This window comes from Octopus bimaculoides, chromosome 24 (assembly GCF_046866305.1).
Source record: "Octopus bimaculoides isolate indiv1 chromosome 24, ASM4686630v1, whole genome shotgun sequence".
NCBI classification, from domain to species: domain Eukaryota; kingdom Metazoa; phylum Mollusca; class Cephalopoda; order Octopoda; family Octopodidae; genus Octopus; species Octopus bimaculoides.
The window spans coordinates 15,940,782-15,964,830 of NC_142951.1; the positions used below are offsets into that span (position 1 = coordinate 15,940,782).

The 24,049-nt window shown below is 35.4% G+C and overlaps 1 protein-coding gene across 1 annotated transcript in view; it reads right to left on the reverse strand.

The window, feature by feature from the left end:
* LOC106877382 (uncharacterized) overlaps positions 1-24,049 on the reverse strand; it is a 900,394-nt gene that overhangs the window by 147,813 nt on the left and 728,532 nt on the right. The window contains exon 14 of the mRNA XM_089341355.1: positions 9,455-9,655. Coding sequence (XP_089197481.1) covers positions 9,455-9,655 — 201 coding nt within the window. The remainder of the gene's footprint in view (positions 1-9,454; positions 9,656-24,049) is intronic.

Consider the following 24,049-nt stretch of genomic DNA (forward strand, 5'->3'; position numbering starts at 1 on the left):
ATAATACTTCCTACTGATGGTGAGGTCATTTTGAAGAAAGTCAATAAACACAATGCCTTTTGCATCCCCCCATATTCATGAGCATGTGCATTTGTGTGCATACCTTGGTATATGCATACGTATGCATGTACCATGATATATGCATGCATATGCATGTACCATGATATATGCATGCGTATGCATGTACAAAGACATGTCTATTGGTTAAGTATATATCATTGTAAGCATAACTGTGTGGTTAAGAATTTCACTTCACAACAAATGCAGTTTTGAGTTCAATTTCACCATTCAGTACCTTGAGCAAGTGTCTGCTACCACAGTTCCAGTTCAGTCAAATCTTTGTGAGTGAAATTTGGCAGATGGAAGTTTTGTGGGAGTTGGCTGGTAGGACTGCTCCTGTATTTGGGAAGTAGATACAATCTATTGCTTGGTTTAACCCCACCACCTGGCTCCCGTGTTCCTTTAACATTCTGTTGTATTTGGGACAGGCTTCTAGATTGACAATAACTTCCTCCTTTTCTTTCTACCAGTGTTTGAGATCTTGAATGAAGTCATGGCTGCTGCCCTTTTTCTGCTGAGTAACAAATTAAAATATTATTTTGGAAATGCATACATAGGTGCAGGTATTGCAGTGTATTAAGAGGTTTCTATTGTATACTACACCCAGGCCATCGCCCCTATATAAACTTATATTAGCTTCTTTTATTTCCTTTTTAAGGATATCTAGGATATAAAGGCATACAAGGTCAGCTACCTCTGCACTGTCATAGCTCCTCATTGCCACATCAAATAACTCATCTCCATTCTTTTCAACCCAATAGGAATTATCATGAAAGAGTAATGACTTCCTTGTGTTCATAATTATATCAGTATTTGTTATAGTGACATATGCCTTACTAAATTCAAGCTTTTGGAGATCAAGGAGTAGAACTGTATGATATCAAATTGTAAAAAATTGCATTTGGGTTTATCTTCTATTTTCTTAAACCATTCAATAGTTGCATTACTGCATGATTTGAGTGTGCTCTGATATGTCGTAGAATATTATCCAATATGGATTTACTAATAATTCCTATTTCGTTTTTTGTGGGATTTATTAAACTACAGCTAGGATTTTGCGTGAAGTTATTCTTATGGTCTTTCGGGATTATAAAAGGATTTCATGGAGTTAAGCATTTCTCCTTTGTCGTCTATTTTAAATTTGTGGCTAAATTTTTTTCTACATTAATTGAATTATAAGTCGTGGGGGTTTGTTTTCTTGTATGTTGTAGTTATGTTGTGTTTGGTTGTTTACTTCATAAATATTTTTTGTTTTGTCTACTTTCTCTCTCTCTCTCTCTCTCTCTCTCTCTCTCTCTCTCTCTATATATATATATATATATATATATATATATATATATATATATATATCAGGAATTTTACCAGCCCTAGAGAGAGATATATATATAAATACTAAACTACCTGTAACCCGTTGGGTCACCAGGGAAGTCTGAATTTCCCAGCAATGGAGTCTTGTTTCATGGTTTTTTTTTTTCTTTTCAATGTTATTTCACATGCTTTCAACAATTGTAACATCCAAATCACGAGTAAATGGCTCTTTTCCCCAGAAAAAGAAAGGTTTAGCTGCTATTTCTTGCATGCCCTGCTACCAGGTAACAGGTATTTCAGGTCCTTTATCATAAATAGCTGTTACGTGGTGAGAAACGTTGAATGCACTGAAAAGAAACTTATGGAAAAAAACTATGTCGCACCGAGGTTACAAATGGGTCTTTTACAAAATATTTACCATGTTTTTAAAGTCATTTTCCCTTTAAAATATTTTGCCTATCATTATGTGTCTAATGGAAAGGTTAGAGTTTCGAGTTTCTTCCCTTTCAGGATGAAACTATTTTTCAGAATATTTTCCCATTATGGACTGTTTGGGGTATTTATACCCCAAAATCCCAAATATCTCAATAACTACTGGTTTGATTTATGTAAAACTTGTTTTATTGCATTCGTATTCAAATCTCAGGGGCACTTTACTTTCAAAATATTTTCCCATTATGCGCCAGTTTGGCTGTGTAACATTGCAAGCAAGCAAGCAAGATTGAACTTCACTTTTAATAGTATATAGCCATATCATCATCATCATCATCATCATCATCATCCTTTAGCATCTGTTTTCCATGCTGGCATGGGTTAGATGGTTTGACTGGAACTGGTAAGCTGGAGGGCTGTACCAGATTCCTGTCTGATTTGGCAAGGTTTCTATGGTTGGATGCCCTTCCTAATGCCAGCCACTCCAAGAGTGTAATGGGTGCTTTTTACATGCTACTGGCATGGGTGCCATTTATGTATTTATGTCTTTATTGCCCATAGGGGGCTAAAAATAGAGGGGACAAACAAGGACAAAAGGATTAAGTCGATTACATCAACCCAGTGCATAACTGGTACTTATTTAATTGACCCTGAAAGGATGAAAGGCAAAGTCGACCTCGGCGGAATTTGAACTCACAACGTAACGGCAGACGAAATACCGCTAAGCATTTCGCCGGCGTGCTAACAACTCTGCCAGCTCGCCGCCTTATGTGCTTTTATGTATGACCCGCACGGGCGCCATTTACATGACACCAGCATCAACCATGACTAGGGTTACACTTGGCTTCACGAGTCTTCTCAAACATATATATTTGTATACATGTATATACATATCTGAATGTGTGTGGGTTTGTCCCCCACCACCAATTGACAACTGGTGTTGGTCTGTTTACATCCCTGTAACTTAGCAGTTCAGCAAAAGAGACCAATAAGTACCAGACTTAAAAATAAGTTCACAGTGTGAGGAAAAGAGAAAGTGTATGAGAGAGACAGCCCAATATCTACATATATATATTCACACACATATATACACAGTGTGTGTGTGTGCATGAGAGAGAGAAAGAGAGAAACGAAAGACAGATGTATATATATATATATATATATATATATATATATATATATATATATAGAGAGAGAGAGAGAGAGAGAGAGAGAGAGACAAACAAAGATTTGATTTTACTTTTTGCAAATTGTAACATTTTCCCATTCCCATCTGAATACTTGTTATTTTTCTTCTTTTTCCGCCATAATCACAAACAGGATATTACTTTACATATTAATATTTTTATATTAATTTATTTTTGTATTCTTTCCATACCAGCAATGGCTGGCAGGTTCCTCAGTTTGTTTAATGCATATAAATTATCAGAACAAATATTTTCTATGAAAGACTGAACATGCTCACACTAACACCTTGATTGTAATCAGACGACTGGAACGATGTTCTAATAGAAGGCAATGAGATGACTGGAATCTAATTGTTTTAATAGATTACAATGAGATGAGTGGAATGTAATATTTCTAAAAGATTACGATAAAAGGACAAAAACCTAATCATTCTAATAGATTGGATAAGACTAGACTGGACTGGACTGGACTGGACTGGACTGTCTATGTTCAGTCCACTGGAGGATGAAGGCCTCAGCATTTTACCTCCACCGATCATGGTCTGACGTGGAGGACATGAATTTGAGCTTGAGATCATACTGGTTTGATGAGCACATTGGATATATGCAGTTTGGCAAAGGGGTTTGAATTTGGGGGCTAGATGTGACTGGTTTAAATGCTAAAGGGTTATATTTATATCTATTTTGTCTCCAGTGGAGTAGGTAACATGGGTTTTGCAAACTGATGATTGAGACATGGGATGAGGTGGTGAAGCTTGACCTTTGAACATTGGGCATCACATTTGAACAGAGGCAATGACAGGAGACAGAGACCTTTGAAACCATGTAGTTGCTCTCCAACTACATGGTTTCACATTCAGTCTTACAGCATCACACCTTGGGCAAGTGCCTTCTCCTATAGCTCCTGGCTGACCAAAGCCTTGTCATTGGATTTGGTAGATGGAAACTGGGAAGAAGCATATCACCATCATTTAACATCCATTTTCCATGCTGGCATGTGTTGGATGGTTTAACAGTAGCTGGTAAACTAGTGGACTGTGCCAAGGTCTACAATCTGCATGTGTGTGTGTGTGTGTAAATATATAGCTAGCTAGCTAGACACATAACAAACATAAATATAAATGAAGATTGGTGACAAATTGTATTGGTCCTTGTCTTTCCTTTGGACAATACAAGTTGCAAAGAAAGGGAAGAATTACAAGCAAGGGCAACAACTAGTCTTCCATAAAAACAAACCAAAAGATCCTTGCTTAATTCTTAACATACTGCTGAAAATTGTTTAACTCAAAAACCTGGTCATGTATTGATTCAATTACAGAATAGAAATGAACAACAGAAGAAGAGACCAGAATTTTCTCTATTACATTAAAGAATGCCTTACTACCTACAAAATGAATGTAAACAAGGTTAATACAATTCATGTGATATCATGCATTTTAGACTGATATGATACTGTGTTGTACAGGAAGTTAAGAGTTAAGAACCCGTGCACTGGAAAGAGGAACTTCCTAGGTGCACATCTATGGTTGTATGTGAATATGGAAGCCAAATATTGTGATTATCTGATAGTGACTTGTTTCATTATTCTGGAAACCCATAAGAAAATCTAAGAAAATTTAAAATGTTTTTCTCTTGATATATGTTGCTTGAGACTATATCTTTTTAAAGTTCATTAAAATTATATCACTATAAAATTAATTATGACATGAGTAGATTTTCATAAATACTGTAGATATTTTAAATTAAATTGCTTAATTATGTCCGCTAAGATTTTCTTTACTTTTACACATTATATATTAATATGACAATATATGTATGTCATAACAATAAAAATAATAAACATAAAAATAATAATAATAATAATAATAATAATAATAATAATAATAATCTCAATCGGTTTTTGATGTCAAAGGAATATACCACTAACTAAATTAGATAAATTATATATAACTTCTTTTATGTTTTAAGTTGTAATATCTTTTGTTAATAGAAAGTAAAACCTAAGTTTCTCTTGATTTATAGAACATTTTATCATATGACAGGTTACATTAATTAATTTTACATATCTGTGTGGGTGTGAGTGCATACCTGTATACGCACATGCACACATATATGTATTAATATATATAAAGATATATGGCAGTGAAACTGCTGATGATATGTGTAGGCTTGAAAGAAATGAAACTAGTATGATCCGCTGGATGTGTAATGTCAGTGTGCATACATGACTGAGTGTAAGCGCCATGAGAAAAAAGTTGGGCAGAAGAAGCATCAAATGTGGTGTGCAAGAGAGATGATTGCATTGGTATGGTCATGTACTATGCATGGATGAGGACAGCTGTGTGAGAAAGTGCCACTCCCTAACTGTGGAAGGAACCTGTGAAAGAGGGAGACCCAGGAAGACAGGGGATGAGGTGGTGAAGCATGACCTTTAAACATTGGGTCTCAAAGAGGCAATGACATGAGACAGACCTTTGGAGATATGCTGTGATTGACAAAACCCAGCAACTAAAGTGGGATCGCAGCCAAGCATGTCCGGCCCCATCAAGAGTACCCTGATGTGTCGGGTGAAATGACATGCTTGAGAAGACCTGCTGAATCAAGTAAAACCAATATCGTAGCTGTGGCCAATGACCCCTGACTGGCTCCTGTGCCAGTGACATGTAAAAAGCACCATCTGAATGTGGTCGATGTCAGGTCCGCTTGACAGGCTCCCGTGCTGGTGGAATGTAAAAAGCACCGTCCGAACGTGGTACCCCTTGACTGGCTCCCATGCTGGTGGCACATAAAAAGCACCATCAGAACGTGATCAGTGCCAGGTCCACCTGACTGGCACCCATGCCAGTGGCATGTAAAAAGCACCATCCAAACAGGGCCGATGCCAGTACCCCATGACTGGTTCCTGTGCCAGTGGCACGTAAAAAGCACCAACTACACTATCAGAGTGGTTGGCATTAGGATGGGCATCCAGCTGTAGAAACAGTATCAGATCAGATTGGAGCCTGGTGCAGCTGCTGGCTCTCCAGACCTCAGACAAAGCGTCCAACTCATGCCAATACATACACATATATATACATATATATATACATATATAGTTATATACATATATACATACATATATATATATATACATATATATATATATATATATATATATACATATATATATATATATATATATATATATACATATATACACACATATATATATACAATATACATTTACATATATACATACACATACATATACATATATACATACATACATGCACATATATACATATATACATATACATACAAATATATATATACATATACATACATATATATATATACATATACATACAAATACATATATACATATATATACATATACATGTATATACATAGATACATACATATACATATATATATACGTACATATACAAATATATATATATATACATATATATATATATATATATATATATATATATATATATATATAATATACATATATATATATATACACATATAGTATATATATACATATATACGCATACATATATACATATATATTTATATATATATATATGCACACACACACACACACACACACACACACACATATATATATATGTGTATATATATATATATATATATACATATATGCACATGCATATATATGTATATATATATATATATATAATTAATATATATATATATTTCCATGTGAGTTAGAGGTTGAGAAACCAACTAAGGGATAGTACCTTATATGTTTTCACACCATCCACTCATACATGTCTGCATATTCATCCAATATATTTGTATAAATAGATGCACACACACATATATATATACATACATGAAATGTTTACAGGCTGATGTCTATCGATTTTATACCCTTTCCGTTTTCTTATTTGCTATATATATATATATATATATATATATATATATATATATATATACATACATATATATATATATACATACATGCACACATATATATACACACACATATACATATATGCATATATATATATAGGTGTGTGAGTGTATATATGTACACATATATGTGTGTGTGTGTGTGTATATATCATCATCATCATCATCATCATCATCGTTTAATGTCCGCTTTCCATGCTAGCATGGGTTGGACGATTTGACTGAGGGACTGGTGCAACCGGATGGCTACACCAGGCTCCAATCTAATTTGGCATAGTTTCTACAGCTGGATGCCCTTCCTAACGCCAACCACTCAGAGAGTGTCGTGGGTGCTTTTACGTGTTACCCGCACGAAAACAGCCAGGCTCGAAATGGTGTCTTTTATGTGCCTCCCGCACAAGAGCCAGTCCAGGGGCACTGGCAACGATCTCGCTCGAAAACCCTACAAGGCCAGTCAGGCGGTACTGGCAACGGTCACGCTCAGGATGGTACATCTTATGTGCCACCCGCACAAGAGCCAGTCCAGGGGCACTGGCAACGATCTCACTTGGCTTGCCGGGTCTTCTCACGCACAGCACATTTCCAAAGGTCTCGGTCAGTAGTCATCGCCTCGGTGAGGCCCAATGTTCGAAGGTCTTGCCTCACCACCTCAACCCAGGTCTTCCTGGGCCTACCTCTTCCACGGGTTCCCTCAACTGTTAGGGAGTGGCACTTTTTCACGCAGCTATCCTCATTCATTCTCACCACATGTCCAAACCAGCGCAATCGTCTCTCTTGCACACCACTACTGACGCTTCTTATGTTCAGCTTTTCTCTCAAGATACTTACACTCTGACAGGTATGCACATTTACATTACACATCCAGCGGAGCATACTGGCTTCATTCCTTGCGAGCTTACGCATGTCCTCAGCAGTCACAGCCCATGTTTCACTGCCATGTAGCATGGCTGTTCGTACACATGCGTCATACAGTCTGCCTTTTACCCTGAGTGAGAGTCCCTTTGTCGCCAGCAGAGGTAAGAGCTCTCTAAACTTGGCCCAGGCTATTCTTATTCTAGCAGTTACATTTTCAGTGCACCCACCCCCACTACTAACTTGGTCACCCAGATAGCGGAAGCTATCAACTACCTCTAGTTTTTCTCCCTGGAATGAGATAGAAGTTGTTTCCTGTTTGTTCACAGTGTTTATTGCACCAGAACATCTGCCACATATATATATATATATATATATATATATATATATATGCACATATATATATGTGCGTATATATATGTGTGCGTATATATATATATATATATATATATATATATATATATATATATATATATATATATATAAATATGTATATGTATATATATATATATATATATGTGTGTGTATATCATCATCATCATCATCATCATCGTTTAACGTCCGCTTTCCATGCTAGCATGGGTTGGACGATTTGACTGAGGACTGGTGAAACCGGATGGCAACACCAGGCTCCAATCTAATTTGGCAGAGTTTCTACAGCTGGATGCCCTTCCTAACGCCAACCACTCAGAGAGTGTATATATATTATATAAATATATATATATATATGTATGTATTTTTGTATGTGTATATATAAGTATTTATTCATAAATATGGCAGAAGAAATTCAAATACATGGCTAGCATAAATATTTATTAATTAGTGAAATGATAATCAGCAAAAATCAGAGTCTGATTCCTTCCCTTGTTCAGGAGAGTTGATGTTGCCACTACCATTATTTAACCCCAGGGAAACTGATCAAGTGGATCTAACATTAATGACATTCAAGCCAAGGCCATAATGTCTTTTTTTCAGAGAGTGTATCTAGTATTATATTATTTGAGGGATTTAGCTGTTCTTTCTAGCATGCCTAGTTCATTCACACCCTCTCCTTTGAATATCAATAGCTACATAGATCCTTTACAGCACAAAGCTGTTCTGCCACACCTCTGATAGTTTGATCCTCTCCTCTCAGATTTCATAGTCTTGTGAGCTGCATGGCAACACCACTAATGCCAGAGGCACAAAAGAAAAGACAAAAGCACCCAGTGCATTGGAAAGTGTTGAGTATTAGGAAAGGCATCTAGGCCGAAGCAGACAATGAAGCAGAATGCAGTCCTTGAACACATCACATCCTGTGAAACTATCCTATCCAAAACCAGCATGGAACATGGACATTAATTGACAATGATGATGATGTTAATAGATGCAGTCATGGGTTTAGACAAGTGTCTTCTGATGTAATGTCAGGCTGACCAATACCATGTGAAATTTGGTAAATGGAAACTATAAAGAAGCCCATTGAGTGTGTATAATTACAGAGCTACTTAGATTGTTAAAATACGTAAATGTAAACAAAGATTATAAGCTAAAAAAGGACACAAAGATACAAAGTTAAATAAGTAAAGCATGTGGTGAAAAAAAAAACAGAAATACAAAAAAAAAAAGCAACAAAGAGAGAATGTGTATGAAGAAAATAAATATGTCAAAGAAAGGAAGAGAAGAGGATTTGAAAAAAGAATGAAACAAACCTCATCCATCTCTCCATTGATAAAAACGTAATCGCCTGAATTAAGGGCCAGTTCTGTTTCAGGGTTTTCGTTAGGTGAGAATTGGAAAGGATCATAGTTATACTTGGCAATGTACACCTGGACCTGTCCTGATCCAACCATTGCAGGTAAACGGCTGTCTGCTAGCAGACGTCCAGGTGGTTTACTCATGTTGTGAGGCGTCTGCAATAAAATATATAAAATGAATGTAGAAATGGATAACTGTAAGATGCATAAATTAAATAACAATTAGCAAAAAAGGGAATCATTTCTGAAACACAATACAAAATAAAAATAAACTCATGTTGTTGTTATTGTTATACTTGGGGGATGGTTATGTTTTGCCAATTAAACACATGCACAATATATTTGGTCTCGATTTCAGCTTTATTAATATTATTATTTTTATTATTATTATTATTATTATATTTTATCTTCTTTGTCAAAGCGCTTTCATCACACATCTTGTGTCCTCATCAGTGACTCTCTTTCCCATGTTTCTCTTCTTGTTCTGCTTATTCCATGTTGTCTTTCTGTGATGTGTATCCCTATCTGCACATGAATTTGTGTGTCTGTGTGTATGTGTGCGTGCACATGTCCATGTGTTTAGTATGTGTGTTTTGTGTGAGTTTGCTTACTACTCTGTTTGTACGCGAGTCTTATATTAATATTTTATTTGTCTATTTTTATTTTTATTTCTTTCTGATTCCATCTGTGGTATGTGTATGTGTGTCATGAGTGTGTGTGTTTTTATGGGTTTAGGTATTATACTGTTTGTATCTGCACCTTTTTCTATTCTGTCTTTAGTAGTCAGATTGTGCAGTGTGTGGGTGGGAGGGGTGTTATTATTTATTCCATTTAATTGTTTAGCATTTAAACCAGCAATATCTGACCAAAATATTCTCCCAGTTTTCTGTTCAAACTGGCCAAATCCAGCCTTTCACACCCACCCTACAATATCATTCTAAAAATCTAGTCTCAACATTAAAATCTTGAAGCTATGAGATAATGTATGATTAATTCAAAACAATGAATAAACGAGTATTACATTTGACAGAATAATGTGAATGCTAACGGATGAGGTTAACCTTCAAACTGACCCTAATTAAACAGACTAACCAAGACCATTCAAATGTTTTCTTCCAAATGTGATGTACTCTTTGAACCACAGATCCATTGTGTTCTCCCATTATCAAAACCTGAGGAATTGCAGCAGTAATAAGACTGTATATTTTTTCACTCTTCGTAGGACACAATACTATAGTATTACGAAATAACACAGAAGTGAATCTAACAATATATCTGTCTTGTTATAAGTCCATGTTATGAAGTGGCATATACAATGAGTTCAAAGGAGGACATAGCAGTATCAGTGAAACATTTGAAGCTCATGATGGACGTTCTTAGTATGGAAGACCTATTAGCTTCCATGGTTCAGTTGCAATGACAACTACAGCAACAACAAGAACAACAGAAACAGCACAAACAGGTACAACAGCAACTACAACAACAACAAAATCAACAATTGTTGGAATTATTGTCGCAGTCAAAAAACTTCAGGCTCGTTTTCGGCAGACGCGGCTGCTAATTCAATTGAAGAATTCATGTATAACCCGGAAGAAGGGATTACATTTTCTGCATACTTCAGAAGGTATGAAGGAATCTTCAAGGAAGAGTGTAAAAGCTGGATGGACGAAAAGGTACACCTTCTTTTAAGGAAATTATCACCAGCAGAACATGAAAAGTTTTGTAATTACATCTTGCCAAGAAAACCATCCGAAATTTGTTCGGAGGAAACAAGCTATTATCTAAAATATTCAGTGAAAGTTCACTATTTAATATTCGCTGGGAGTGTTTGAATTTAAAAAAAAAAGAAATGGAAGATTTCATCATGTATGCCAGAATTGTAAATAGAGAATGTGAAAAATTCAAACTCAACGAATTAAGCCCGAACATGTTTAATGTTTAATCTTCATACAAGGATTAACGGCAAGTAAAGATGCAGAGATAAGGGCTTGAATATTAACAAAGCTTGAACAAGATTCAGAACTAACTCTACAAATAGTGGCTGAAGAATGTCAAAGAATTATAAATATACAATAGGACACAGCAAAAATTGAAAAAGATTATTCAAATATACAGATGTGTCAACCGGTAACAGATATGAAAAAAGAAAAACAACAGTCAAAATCCAAACCATGTTATGGATGTGGGATAATTGGACACAAGAATTCATATTGTTGGGTGAAACAAAAAAGGTCGAATGCAAAAAACTTGAGAAAAAAAGTATTGTCAACAAAAATGCAAAGCAAAGCACAAAAACGAAAATTTGTTTCTATAAAAATAAATAATGTGAATACGAGACTAGGTTACCCCACTGGCAGTTGATGGAGTCTATTTTCTGCACATTTTTGGTGTTTAATGTACCTGTGCATCTTCCACACACAAAATCTATTTTCCCTGTTAACTTTCCTTTGATATTGCTGCATTTCTTGTGTATCCAAACCTTGCACCAAGTACAGCTTATGGAGTTTCTACCTATGACTTTTCTACAGATTAAGCAGAGCCATCTACATGAAGTGGTTTGTGAATTGTCTGCCTTCCTACTTACTAAAATTTGATTTTTCTAGGTTAACTCTAAGGCCCTTTGATCCTAGACCTTGCTTCCATACCTGAAACTTATCTAGTTCTGGAAGTGATTCAGCCACAAGAACAAGGTCATCAGCATAGAGGAGCTCTCAGGGGAAGCCTGTCTTGAATTCCTCTGTTATTGCCTGGAGGACTGTGATGAAGAGGGGCTGAGGAATGATCCTTGGGGGACCCCAACTTGTACCCTGAATTCTTTACTCTACTCATTGCCAACCATCACCTTACTGGTAGCATCCCTGTGCATGGCTTATACAACTCTCACCAACCACTCATCTATCCCTAGTTTCTGCATTGACCACAAGAAAAGGGATTGGGGAACCCTGTTAAGGGCTCTCCCCAAGTCAACAAAAGCTAAATACAAAGGTTTATCCTTGGCTAGGTATTTCTCCTGAAGCTGCCTTACCAGAAATATAGCATCAGTGGTGCTTTTCCCTGGCACAAAACCAAACTGCATCTCATCTAAACTAACTCTCTCCCTAATTAGTTGGATTATGACCCTCTCCGTGACTTTCATTACCTGATCTAACAATTTGATACCTCTGTAATTATTTCTATCTCAGGCATCACCTTTATCTTTGTAGCAGTTGACCATGGTGCTGCTACACCAGTCATTGGGTATGATTCCTTTGTGAACCACCTAATTTACAATATGGATGACTAGACCATAACCCACATTGCCAGATATTTTAAGTATCTCAGTGGTGATTCCTGATGGGCTGGGAGATTTTCCTGTCTTCATATTCTTAACTGCTTTATATACCAAAGTACTGTTAATTCAGATAGCTGGTTCCTCAACTGGGTCAACATTTAGCAGACTCTCCTCATCCCATTCATTCTCCATGTTCAGCAGTCTTTCATAATGGCATTTCCAAGCCTCTTTCTTTGCAGATACATATATATATTTATGTATATTTGTACATAGTTATATATTTATGTGTGTGTGTGTGTGTATATGTGTATATTTATGTGTGTATAGATATATATTTATGTGTATATATATATATATATATACATGTATATATATATATGTGTGTGTGTGTGTATATATATATATACATATGTGTGTGTGCGTGTGTGTGCGCGTGTGTGTGTATATATACATATATAAACATGTATATATGTATATTTCTGTGTGTGTGTGTGTGTGTGCGTGTGCGTGTGTGTTATATACAGGGTGCGTAAGGTATTTGAGGACATACCTTTTTTTGGGGTCATTGATGTATTTTTTATTAACTCTGTATAATCTTTGTTTGAGAAAATAACAATGGCAGACTCTCAGCTTACTCAAGAAATGAAGAGGCATGCTGTTATTGTGGTTATAAAGGCTGAGCATAGCGATTTAGATATATCTTGATTTTTAAAAGTTGCCAGATCTTTCATCTACAAAGTTTGTAAGGAGCTAGGGACTGAAGATGTAAACGTATTACCAGTATCAAAACATAAAAAGCATTCTAAACACTCTAAAATCATCAGAACACCTGAATTTATTCAGCAAGTTCAACAGACTATTGATTACAATCCCAGAAAGTCCATGAGGTCAACTGCAAAAGATTTCCATGTGTCAGAAGGAACAGTCAGAAATGTTGTCCATGAAGACATCAGATGATGAGGAAAGGTCAATTTGTCAGAAAAATGCAAAAGAAAATCACTACATTACATCAGATCTTTAGATCTGAAAAATCCAGCAGAAGAAGATTTGATTTGGTTTTTCTCCAAGAAAAACTTTGACCAAGATCAGAAAGTTAACAGAAGAAATGACAAATAGTTATGTACAGACCCTTCTGAAGTTCCAAGTGTTATGCATACAAAATTTCCTGCAAATGTCATGGTTTTAGGGGTTGTCAGCAATGAAAGACATGTGATGCCTCCTTACTTCTTTCCACCAGGCCTTAGAGTTTAACTCTGCCACCTACATTGAGGTTTTCGAAACGATTGTTAAGCCCTGGAAGGTCATATGTGTTTGAAAGCTATCATAGTCAGAGTAATGTCCAAAATGAACCTGGACCATTTGATTCGAGCATGTAGATTTAGATCTCATATACAAGCAGTTGTTGAAGCTGACGGTGGCTTTATTGAATAACATTATAGAAAAGAAACTTTATTTTTATCCTCATAGGATTTTTTGATAAATAAAGTTATTATCTGTTATTATATATCTATTTTTCTATAAACATAAATTTGTCTTCAAATATCTTACACACCCTGTATGTATATGTATATACATATATATATTTATGTATATGTATATTTCTATATGTGTGTGTATATATGTATATATATATATATATATATATATATATATATATATATATATATATATATATATTTCTATATATGTGTGTGTGTGTATGTATGATGGTGTGTGTATATATATATATATATATATATATATATTTATGTGTGTGTATATATACTGGCTCATCCCATAAATTATGTGGGTTTTTTCAATTGAATGGACTAAAAGTGGGAGGGGGATGGCATAAACTATCTGCATCAACTTGCTATAAAAGCAGGTAGTAATTTTACCATGTCTTATTCTTAGTGCAAGTTTTGAAGAGTGCAGTTCGATTTTAACAGTTATTTTTACAAAGCTATAATGGAAGTGACAAAAAGCATATTTGGCATATTCTCCTTTATGAGTTCAATAAAAACAACAATGCAATGGAAAGTGTGAGGAATATATGGGGATCGGACAATAAGCGTAAGTCAGTGTCAACTGTGGTTCCAGAAATACCGAGCTGAAAACTACAGCCTAGAAGACAAGCCTTGTCCTGGAAGATCTGTAGAGCTTGACGGGATGTCCTGCAAAACCTCATGGAACAAAATCCCATTGTAACGGTGGAGGAACTAGCAGAGAAGCTTGGATTTGGTCATTCGATCATTCATCAACACCAGTACTAGAAGAAAAACTGCTTGGTTACATACAGCAAGGATGACATTTCAAAGGCAGTAGCAGTTTGAATGGGAAATGATGCCCCACCCACCATATTTGCTGTACATTGCCCCATCTAATTATCATTTATTCAGCAGTCTTCAAAATCATTTGGATGGAAAAATATGAATTCTGTAGATGAGATCAAGTCTACCAGATAGCTGGAAGAGCATTGTAGAAAATGAAGGTGAGTATATTTTAGATTAAAAAAGAACTTTGTTTATCTTATTTTTGAAAAATAAAAGCCATATAAAAAACCCACATGATGGGACAAGAATATTAACCTATTGAGACTTAAATCTAATTAAACATTGCACAATGGATAATTCACAATACTAAAAGCTAAAATGTTTCAAATTGCAGGCACTCTTCCAAATCAATTATCCAATATGTTTAGTTCTATAAATTTTCAAAAAAGTGGAACAGAATTTATGACTACATGAGGGAATCACATCAGAGAATTTATTAATGTGTTTGAACTATATGATCTAACGATAATATGTGATTCCCTTATACATAACCAGCATCTATTCAAACTAGCACTATAAGGGTGGAGGGAGCTGTGTAATTATGGACCAGGATAAAATATAATCAGTGTTGCTATCTCTTACGTAGTGTATATATGAGGCAAGAGCCGTTGAGGTTTTATACTTAGCTTTAGAAAAGGAATTTACATGGGCTCTGTATCTCCTCTACAGTGCTTCCTATATATATCTTAGTTTTTTGGTTATCTATTTTACTGTACATTTACATACCATATTCTTCCTAAGACATGAACTGGCAAGTGGACATCATTCAGGGATTCTACAGCTACATGTTCTTTTAAAAACTGTTCTATCATTTCTATTAGTCTTTTTGTTTTTTTCTATTTTAGGGTGGGGTGCAGTTGGGGGGATTATCAGGATCTGTAACTACCAAAGGTTGACATGGATTAACATTATTAAACTTAGATTTACTTAAATTTATTATTCTAGATTTGTTATTATTACCTGGGCGAACATTAGGTACATTATTAGTGTTAGAATCTTTATTCGATTGACATTTTATTTTACTTCTACTTATGTAAGCTATAATAGATCCTAGATTAGGAATTGCAGAGTAAGAGAATTTTATTGAAGATTTATCACAAATTGAATAATACTTGTGGTGCTTTGGAAGATTAGCTTTCAAGATTTTGAAAAAAACTTAAGTGAGGTTTTAACTCTAAGAGAAAAAGGTGGGACAAACCAAATTATTTTGTGTTTTCTACAATTGGATTGTTTAATCATGTTAGACTTTCCAGGATTAAAATGCTTATACTTACTATATTTTTTATATTTATTACTAGGTTGTATTCCACTAGGTATGGTGTGATTATCAAACGGCTTATTTATACCTATGTTTATCAATACAGGGTTTGCACTAATAGTTTTAGAGATATTTGCTAATTTTTTTTAAAGTTTAGTGTTAGGTATATACATACATATATATTTAGGTGTATGTATATACATATATTTGTGTGTGTATATATACATATATCTGTGTATATATAAATATATTTATGTGCATATCTATATATGTATACTTATGTGTATATATACATATATCTGTGTATATATAAATATATTTATGTGCATATCTATATATGTATACTTATGTGTGTATATATATATATATATATATATATATATATATATATATATATGTATATATACTTATGTGTATATTGTTTCTATTATGCAAAATTGTTGTAAGTCAAAAAAGTTGCTTTTTCAGAAAAAAGAAAAAAATAGTTTCGCCATTCTGTAGCAAAACTGTTGTACTACACTTTGACAATTTTTGATATCTTGGCATCTGAAGCAGCTGCAGATACGATAGTTTGACCAAAAGAACCAGCTATTGCAAGCAAAGATAAACATTGGAAAAAATGCATTTGGCCAAGTTTGGACATATGACAGTTTAACATAATAGCAAAGATATATACATTCTTTTATTTTTTCAGTCATTTGACTGTGGCCATGCTAAAGCACCACTTTTAGTTGAACAAATCGACCTCAGGACATATTCTGTGTAAGCCTAGTACTTATTCTATCAGTTTCTTTTGCCAAACCGCTAAGTTATGGAGACATAAATACACCAGCATTGGTTGTCAAGCGATGGTGGGGGCACAAACATACACACACACACACACAAATATATACGACAGGCTTCTTTCAGTTTCTGTCTACCAAATCCACTCACAAGGCTTTGGTCGGCCCGAGGCTATAGTAAAAGACACGTGCCCAAGGTGCCATGCAGTGGGACTGAACCTGGAACCATGTGGTTGGTAAGCAAGCTACTTACCACACAACCACTCCTGTACCTATATATATATATATATATATATATATATATATATATATATATATATATAAAATAAATGGATGACTAATCAATAAACTTTTGAGTGTCATACTGAATCATGCTAATTATTAACATAATGAAAGTCAATCAACACTTCATAACCTGAATGTAATGCTGTTCAGCAGACATACACACACATATGCATACACACACATATGCATGCACACAATTGTAATGAGCTCACTGAATAGATGAAATAATAAAGTGATATAGATGGAGTATATCTAATTGCCTGCATACAAATGTATGAGTGGATGTGCATGGGTGTATGTATGTGTTTGTATGTATGTATATGCATGTAAGTGTACATGTAATCTAAGAATCCATAAGTCAGAAAAAATAGTCACTTGTATATTTATCAATAGAGTGAGTATATTAATCAGAGTATACTGTAATGGATCTATAATATTGTATGTTTTGATTAATATATAAGTATTGTGTGTGTGTATTATATATATACTCTTATATATATACATATACAGAGAGAGAGAGAGAGAGAGAGAGAGAGAGAGAGAGAGAATGGTTAGATAGCTGGATAGATAGATACATACATACACAGAGAAATAGCTTGCTAGATGGATGGATGGATGGGTTGATGGATGGAGAAATAGATAGACAAGCAGACAGATAGATAGACAGGCAGAGGGACAAGTAGATAGATAGATAGGCAGAGAGACAAGCAGATAGATAGATAGATGGATAGATGGATAGATAGATAATCTGCACATATAAATAAGATGGGGGAGATATAAGTTTTTATATTCTTAGAGGTTGTGGAACATGATTAGAATGTGCGCTGGGGTGGGCAGGTCATTTAAGTGTTTATATTTAACGCATTTATATCATATTCTAAATGTGTAAGCATGTGCATGAATATATATGTATCACTGTCTACATATGAGAGTGTGTCTATGTGTTTGCATATGTTAGTGTGCGTGGGGATTAGTATGAGTGTGTGTGTGTTCAGTTATGCATGAACAAGAGAGCACATGCACACTTTAAACATGCATATGTGCAAGTATATTTGAGTACGAGTGTGCTTGGTTCTACATATAAAGATTTGTATAACACTGTTCATCTAGGTGTGTACAATAATAACATACAGGCCAGTACATCCCAATGTATATAATGTGGAGTGTATATAATCTTATAGTGATATACGTTCATGTAATAAGACTAAGTACACCGTGTATGCTTGTGTGCATATATAAGTATACCGAGATCTGCTTGTACTGTGTAAACGTAGATTTAAATCAGTGAGTAGCATGTGATATAAGACATTACTGAGAATGTATTTTTACTCAGAACAACATTGAAATTCTAAAGAACACTTGTAATTTGTCTGAGATTGAGTTAAATGCAACACTTATGTAACGTAATCTGTTTATAACTAGAGTGCTTTGAGATATGTAGACTATTAAACCTTTATCTTTTCAACTATTACTCTAAGCAACGACGATGACGACAATGATGATGACGATGTTATCTTTATTTGGTTTACAGATTAGATTTTCAGCACTCTGCTGATTACATTCCTCTCCAATCGCATCACATATTCTCCATCATATATTCTCCAATCGCATCGCAACAGATATACTTGCCCAGAGTATGAACTAGAAGGGATGAAAAAAAAAGGGGGGAAAATAACCCCAAAAAACAACCAATTTTTTTCATTGAATGGAATCAATAGGAGAATTCCTGAGAAGTCTGGAGATGTTTAAGCTCATTCCAATAATATGCTGGGTTGTAAACGAGTGTCACTAACATACAAGCGGTGTCATTTGTTTACATTCTTCTGAGTAAAACGTGTCTGGCCATGTGGGAAAAATGACCTGACTTGGAAATAGGTGAGGATTAGTGACAGGAAGGATATCAAGCTGTTAAAAAAGAAATCTGCTTCAATGAATTCTGTCTGATTCATTGAAGCATTGAAAATTGGATGTTAAAATAATGATATATATATATACTCTTTTACTCTTTTACTCTTTTACTCTTTTACTCTTTTACTTGTTCCAGTCTTTTGACTGTGGCCATGCTGGAGCACTGCCTTGAAGGGATTTAGTCAAACAAATTGACCCCAGGACATATTTTTTTAAAGCCTAGTACTTATTCTATCGCTCTCTTATGTCCAGCCACTAAGTTATGAGGATGTAAACACACCAACACCAGTTGTCAAGCAGTGATGGGAGGACAAACAGACACAAAGACACACACACACACACATATATATATATATGATGGGCTTCTTTCAGTTTCCGTCTACCAAATCCACTCACAAGGCTTTGGTCATCCTGAGGCTATAGTAGAAAACACCTGCCCATGGTTCCACGCAGTGGGACTGAACCTGGAACCATGTGGTTGGGAAGTAAGCTTCTTACCACACAGCCATACCTATATATATATATTTATATCTTTTACTTTGTTTCAGTCATTAGACTGCAGCCATGCTGGAGCACCACCTTGAAGAATTTTTAGTCAAATGAATTGACTCTAGTACTTTTATTTTTAAACCTGATACTTATTCTATCAATCTCTTTTGTCAAACTACTCAGTTACGGGGACATAAACACACTAACATCAACTGTTAAGCAGTGAGGGGTGGGGACAAACACAGGCACAAACACACACACAATATATATGCGATTAAGAAGTTTGCTTCCCAACTCCATGGTTCCCGGTTCAGTCTCACTGCTGCATGACACCAAAGCCTTCTGAGTAGATTTGATAAAAAGAAACTGAAGGAAATAACCTGTTGTATGTGTGTATGTGTATGTGTGTGTGTGTATGTGTGTGTGTCTTTTAGTCTTGATACAGCCTGGTATTTGTAAATGATTGCAATTGTCATACATGCAGTATCATTCATTTCCATTATTCTGCAAAAATATGTCAGACCCTTGGGAAATGTTACCTTGTTTCGAAACAGGTGAGAGTTGATGACAGGAAGCTTATCATGCTATCAAGGAAAAGTGAATTCTAAACAATGATGATGATATATATAACTTTATATGTAACAGCAACATTTGTAGTGTGCATGTGTGTGTATATATATATATATATATAACAATAGTCTATCAATATATATACATATATGTTATAATGGTTTTTGTGATAGACACACACACACAGCAATCCGTGTGATATGTTCAACTAGTCCTTCCTCCCTTGTCGAGATGATGATGATAACTCTCCGCTGAGTAAACAAATAAAATAAACTGTTCAGTGATTATAGTGTCCTCTCAGCATCACTCTCACCACCACCACTGCTGCCACCATCACCACTGCTGCCACCATCACCATCATCATCATCATCATCTTGATCATAGTGACAAACAAGCAACAGGTGCTACTGCTCAGCATACTGCTAATTTACCAATGACGACACGTTTTATATTGACGTCATTGGAAATACTCTCTCCCTCTTTCCGCATCATCTTTATCTTCTTCATTACACCTCCTCCCCCTCCTTTTCCTTCTTCACATTTTCTTTCGTTATCATCTCTTTCTTTTCTTCTTTATATTCTCCTTCTTCCTTTTTCTTATCTTTCCACTTCTACATCTCCTTTCATATTTTGTTTAGCTTCTGCTTTTCTCTTTCAATTCTCCTTCCTTCAATAATTTCTCTTTCCTTCCTCATTCCTTCGATTCTCATACCTTCAACATTTTTTGTTCCTTTTTTTATTCCTTCGATAATCTCTTTCCTTCTTCATTCCTTTGAAATGACAATGTCTCATTCCATTCTCTTTCTTTCAACAATGCCTCTTTTCTTCCTTATTCCTTCAATAACTTCGCTTTCCTTTCTCCTTCATTTTCATTCCGTCAACAATTTCTTTTCTTCCTTATTCCTTCAACAACTCTTTCCTTTCTCCTTCATTTTCATTCCGTCAACAATTTCTTTTATTCCTTATTCCTTCAACAACTCTTTCCTTTCTCCTTCATCTTCATTCTTTCAACAATTTCTCATTCTTTTTGCCATCCTTCAGTGTCATCTCTGACTGGATTTCATTTGAAAACTTAAAAAGAATATCTAAAAATCCCAAATCTGCATAATGGTTCTAAATTTATGACAGCCACTGTTTGCACACATACACACACACACACACATGCACATACACATATGTATACACAAGTACATACACTTTCTTCTCTCTCCTCCTATTTCTTTAGTGTCATCTTCTTTGTCTCCAAAAATCTCTTTCTCTCTCACCATCTTCAACCTTGTCTTTAATAATAGCAAGAAGAAACAACTCTCCATCTTCTCTACTGTCAACAAGAAGAAAAACAACAACAACACTACAATACTGAAATATCTATTATCAATGTTTGTTTAGTGAAATATATAAAAAATAACAAACTCAGTTTTATAACTCAGTTTTATATTTACAATGCAGTTTTATAACTCAGTTTTATAACTCAGTTTTATATTTACAATGCAACTCTATAAATTCATATCTCCTTTAACTTGAATTAGTTACCAAAATAACCATTTCATAACTGCTAAGTAGAAGTTAATAATTCTATAAACTAGGATCAAAAAGCAGCAATGTAATCAATGTAAGATTCTTGAAGGAATCTTAGTGCTGTTGTTACACAAGTCAAGTCCTGGGCACCTGAAATTGGTGAAGCTCACCCCTCTCTAAGTCTGAATCCAGCCAGTTGCACAGAGAAACACAGTTAAAATGACAGAAAAAAATATATAGACAGGCAGACATCTTGCTAGCTAGCTAGATAGACAAATAGCTACACAACTAGACAGACAGATGAATAGATAGCTAGACAGATAGATAAATAGACAACTAGGTAGAAAGACAAATAAATAGACAGCTAGACAAATAGACAGACAGATAAATAGAAAGCTAGACAGATAGGCAGCTAGAAAGATAGACTAACATACAGTTAGAGGGAGAGGTGGGGAAATAAGGAGAGGAGAGAGAGGGAAAGGGGAGGGAGGAGAGAGGGAAGGAGAACAACAGGAAGGCAGAGAGGAAGAGAGGAGAAAGAGCAAGAAACAAGCTGATGCCAGTACTAAACTAGAGCTTTACTGACCCTGCACCTTAATAAAAAAAAAATAAAAAAGATAAAAGGCAGAGTTGACCTTTGCGAGATTTGAACCTGGAGGAAACAAAGTTGGACAAAGTACCAAAAGGCATTCAATCCAATGCAAGTACACAAGGCTGATTTTTAATGCCACTTTCTGAAGCATTCACAATAAATGAAAGTAAATTTTCTGTAGACTTGACAGCACATTGTCTACCTCAGTTCATCATCACCACCACTATCATCTTCATTTAATGCCTACTGTTCCATGTGTAGGTCAGGCAGAATTTGTTGAGGAAGATGTTCTATGGTTGGATGCCCTTCCTGTCACCAACCCTTATCTGTTTCCAAGTAAGGTGATATTTCCCCAAAAGCCAGATGTGTTCACACAGAATATTGAAAATGAATGACATTCATTTACAGCAATCCTGCAAGTTCAGGACAAAGAAATGCAAACACACTCTCACACACACAAACACACACACACACACACACACAACAGGCTTCTTTCAGTTTCCATCTGCCAAATCTATTCACAAAGATTTGGCCAACTTGGGGCTATAGTAAAAGACACTTGCTTGCTCCATGTGCCATTCAATGGGACTGAAGCTGAAACCATGTCTGTGACTTACCACTGCACCAATAAAAGGTACTTGCTGAAAACATTTATCTCTATCTCAATGTATACCTACAGACAACAAGTGTCTTTTAACTTTAACTTGTTTCAGTCATTAGACTGTGGCCATGCTGGGGCACCACCTTGAAGAACTTTCAGTTGAATGAATTGACCCCACTACTTATTTTGTATATACAAGAGAGTGCTGAAAACTTCCTGGCCTTAAGGGTATCGCGAAAGGCCTGGTTGGAGGCCCAACCTTCTGAGTTCTTTTACAGGGCTTAGAAAAACTGAAGGACCGCTGCAATAAGTGTGGATCTGAGAGAGAAATATGTTGAATAAAATCATAATTAACTGATCCTCCTGCATTTTCTGCTACCCAAAACCAGGAACTTTTCAGCACACCCTTATATATATAATAGGCTTCTTTAAGTTTCTGTTGACCAAATCCACTGAAGACTCAAGGTTTTGGTCTACCTGTGGCTATAGTAGAAGACACTTGCCCAAGGTGCCATGCAGTGGGACTGAACCTAGAACCATGTGGTTGAGAAGCCATGTGGTTGAGAAGCCATGTGGTTGAGAAGCCATGTGGTTGAGAAGCCATGTGGTTGAGAAGCCATGTGGTTGAGAAGCCAGAGCTTCATTAGGCAACCAATTCTGGTAACTGTACTTGTTCATCAGTTAAGATAAACTGATATGGTTTAAAATTTTATTTGGTCTAAACAAATTCATTAACATCATTAATAAAAATTCCAACACATGTTGTCATTTAAATTGCTAGAAATAATAGCAAAATCTTACTCACATCTCATCTTATCATCATAAAGAGAGAAGACACATTGGCTGATGTAGGCCAAATATACAAGAAGATGGTGCCAAATAAAAAGCACCCAGGACACTCTGTGAAGTGGTTGGCATTAGGAAGGGTGTTATATGGACTGTTAGATATGTAATTCGTCTGACG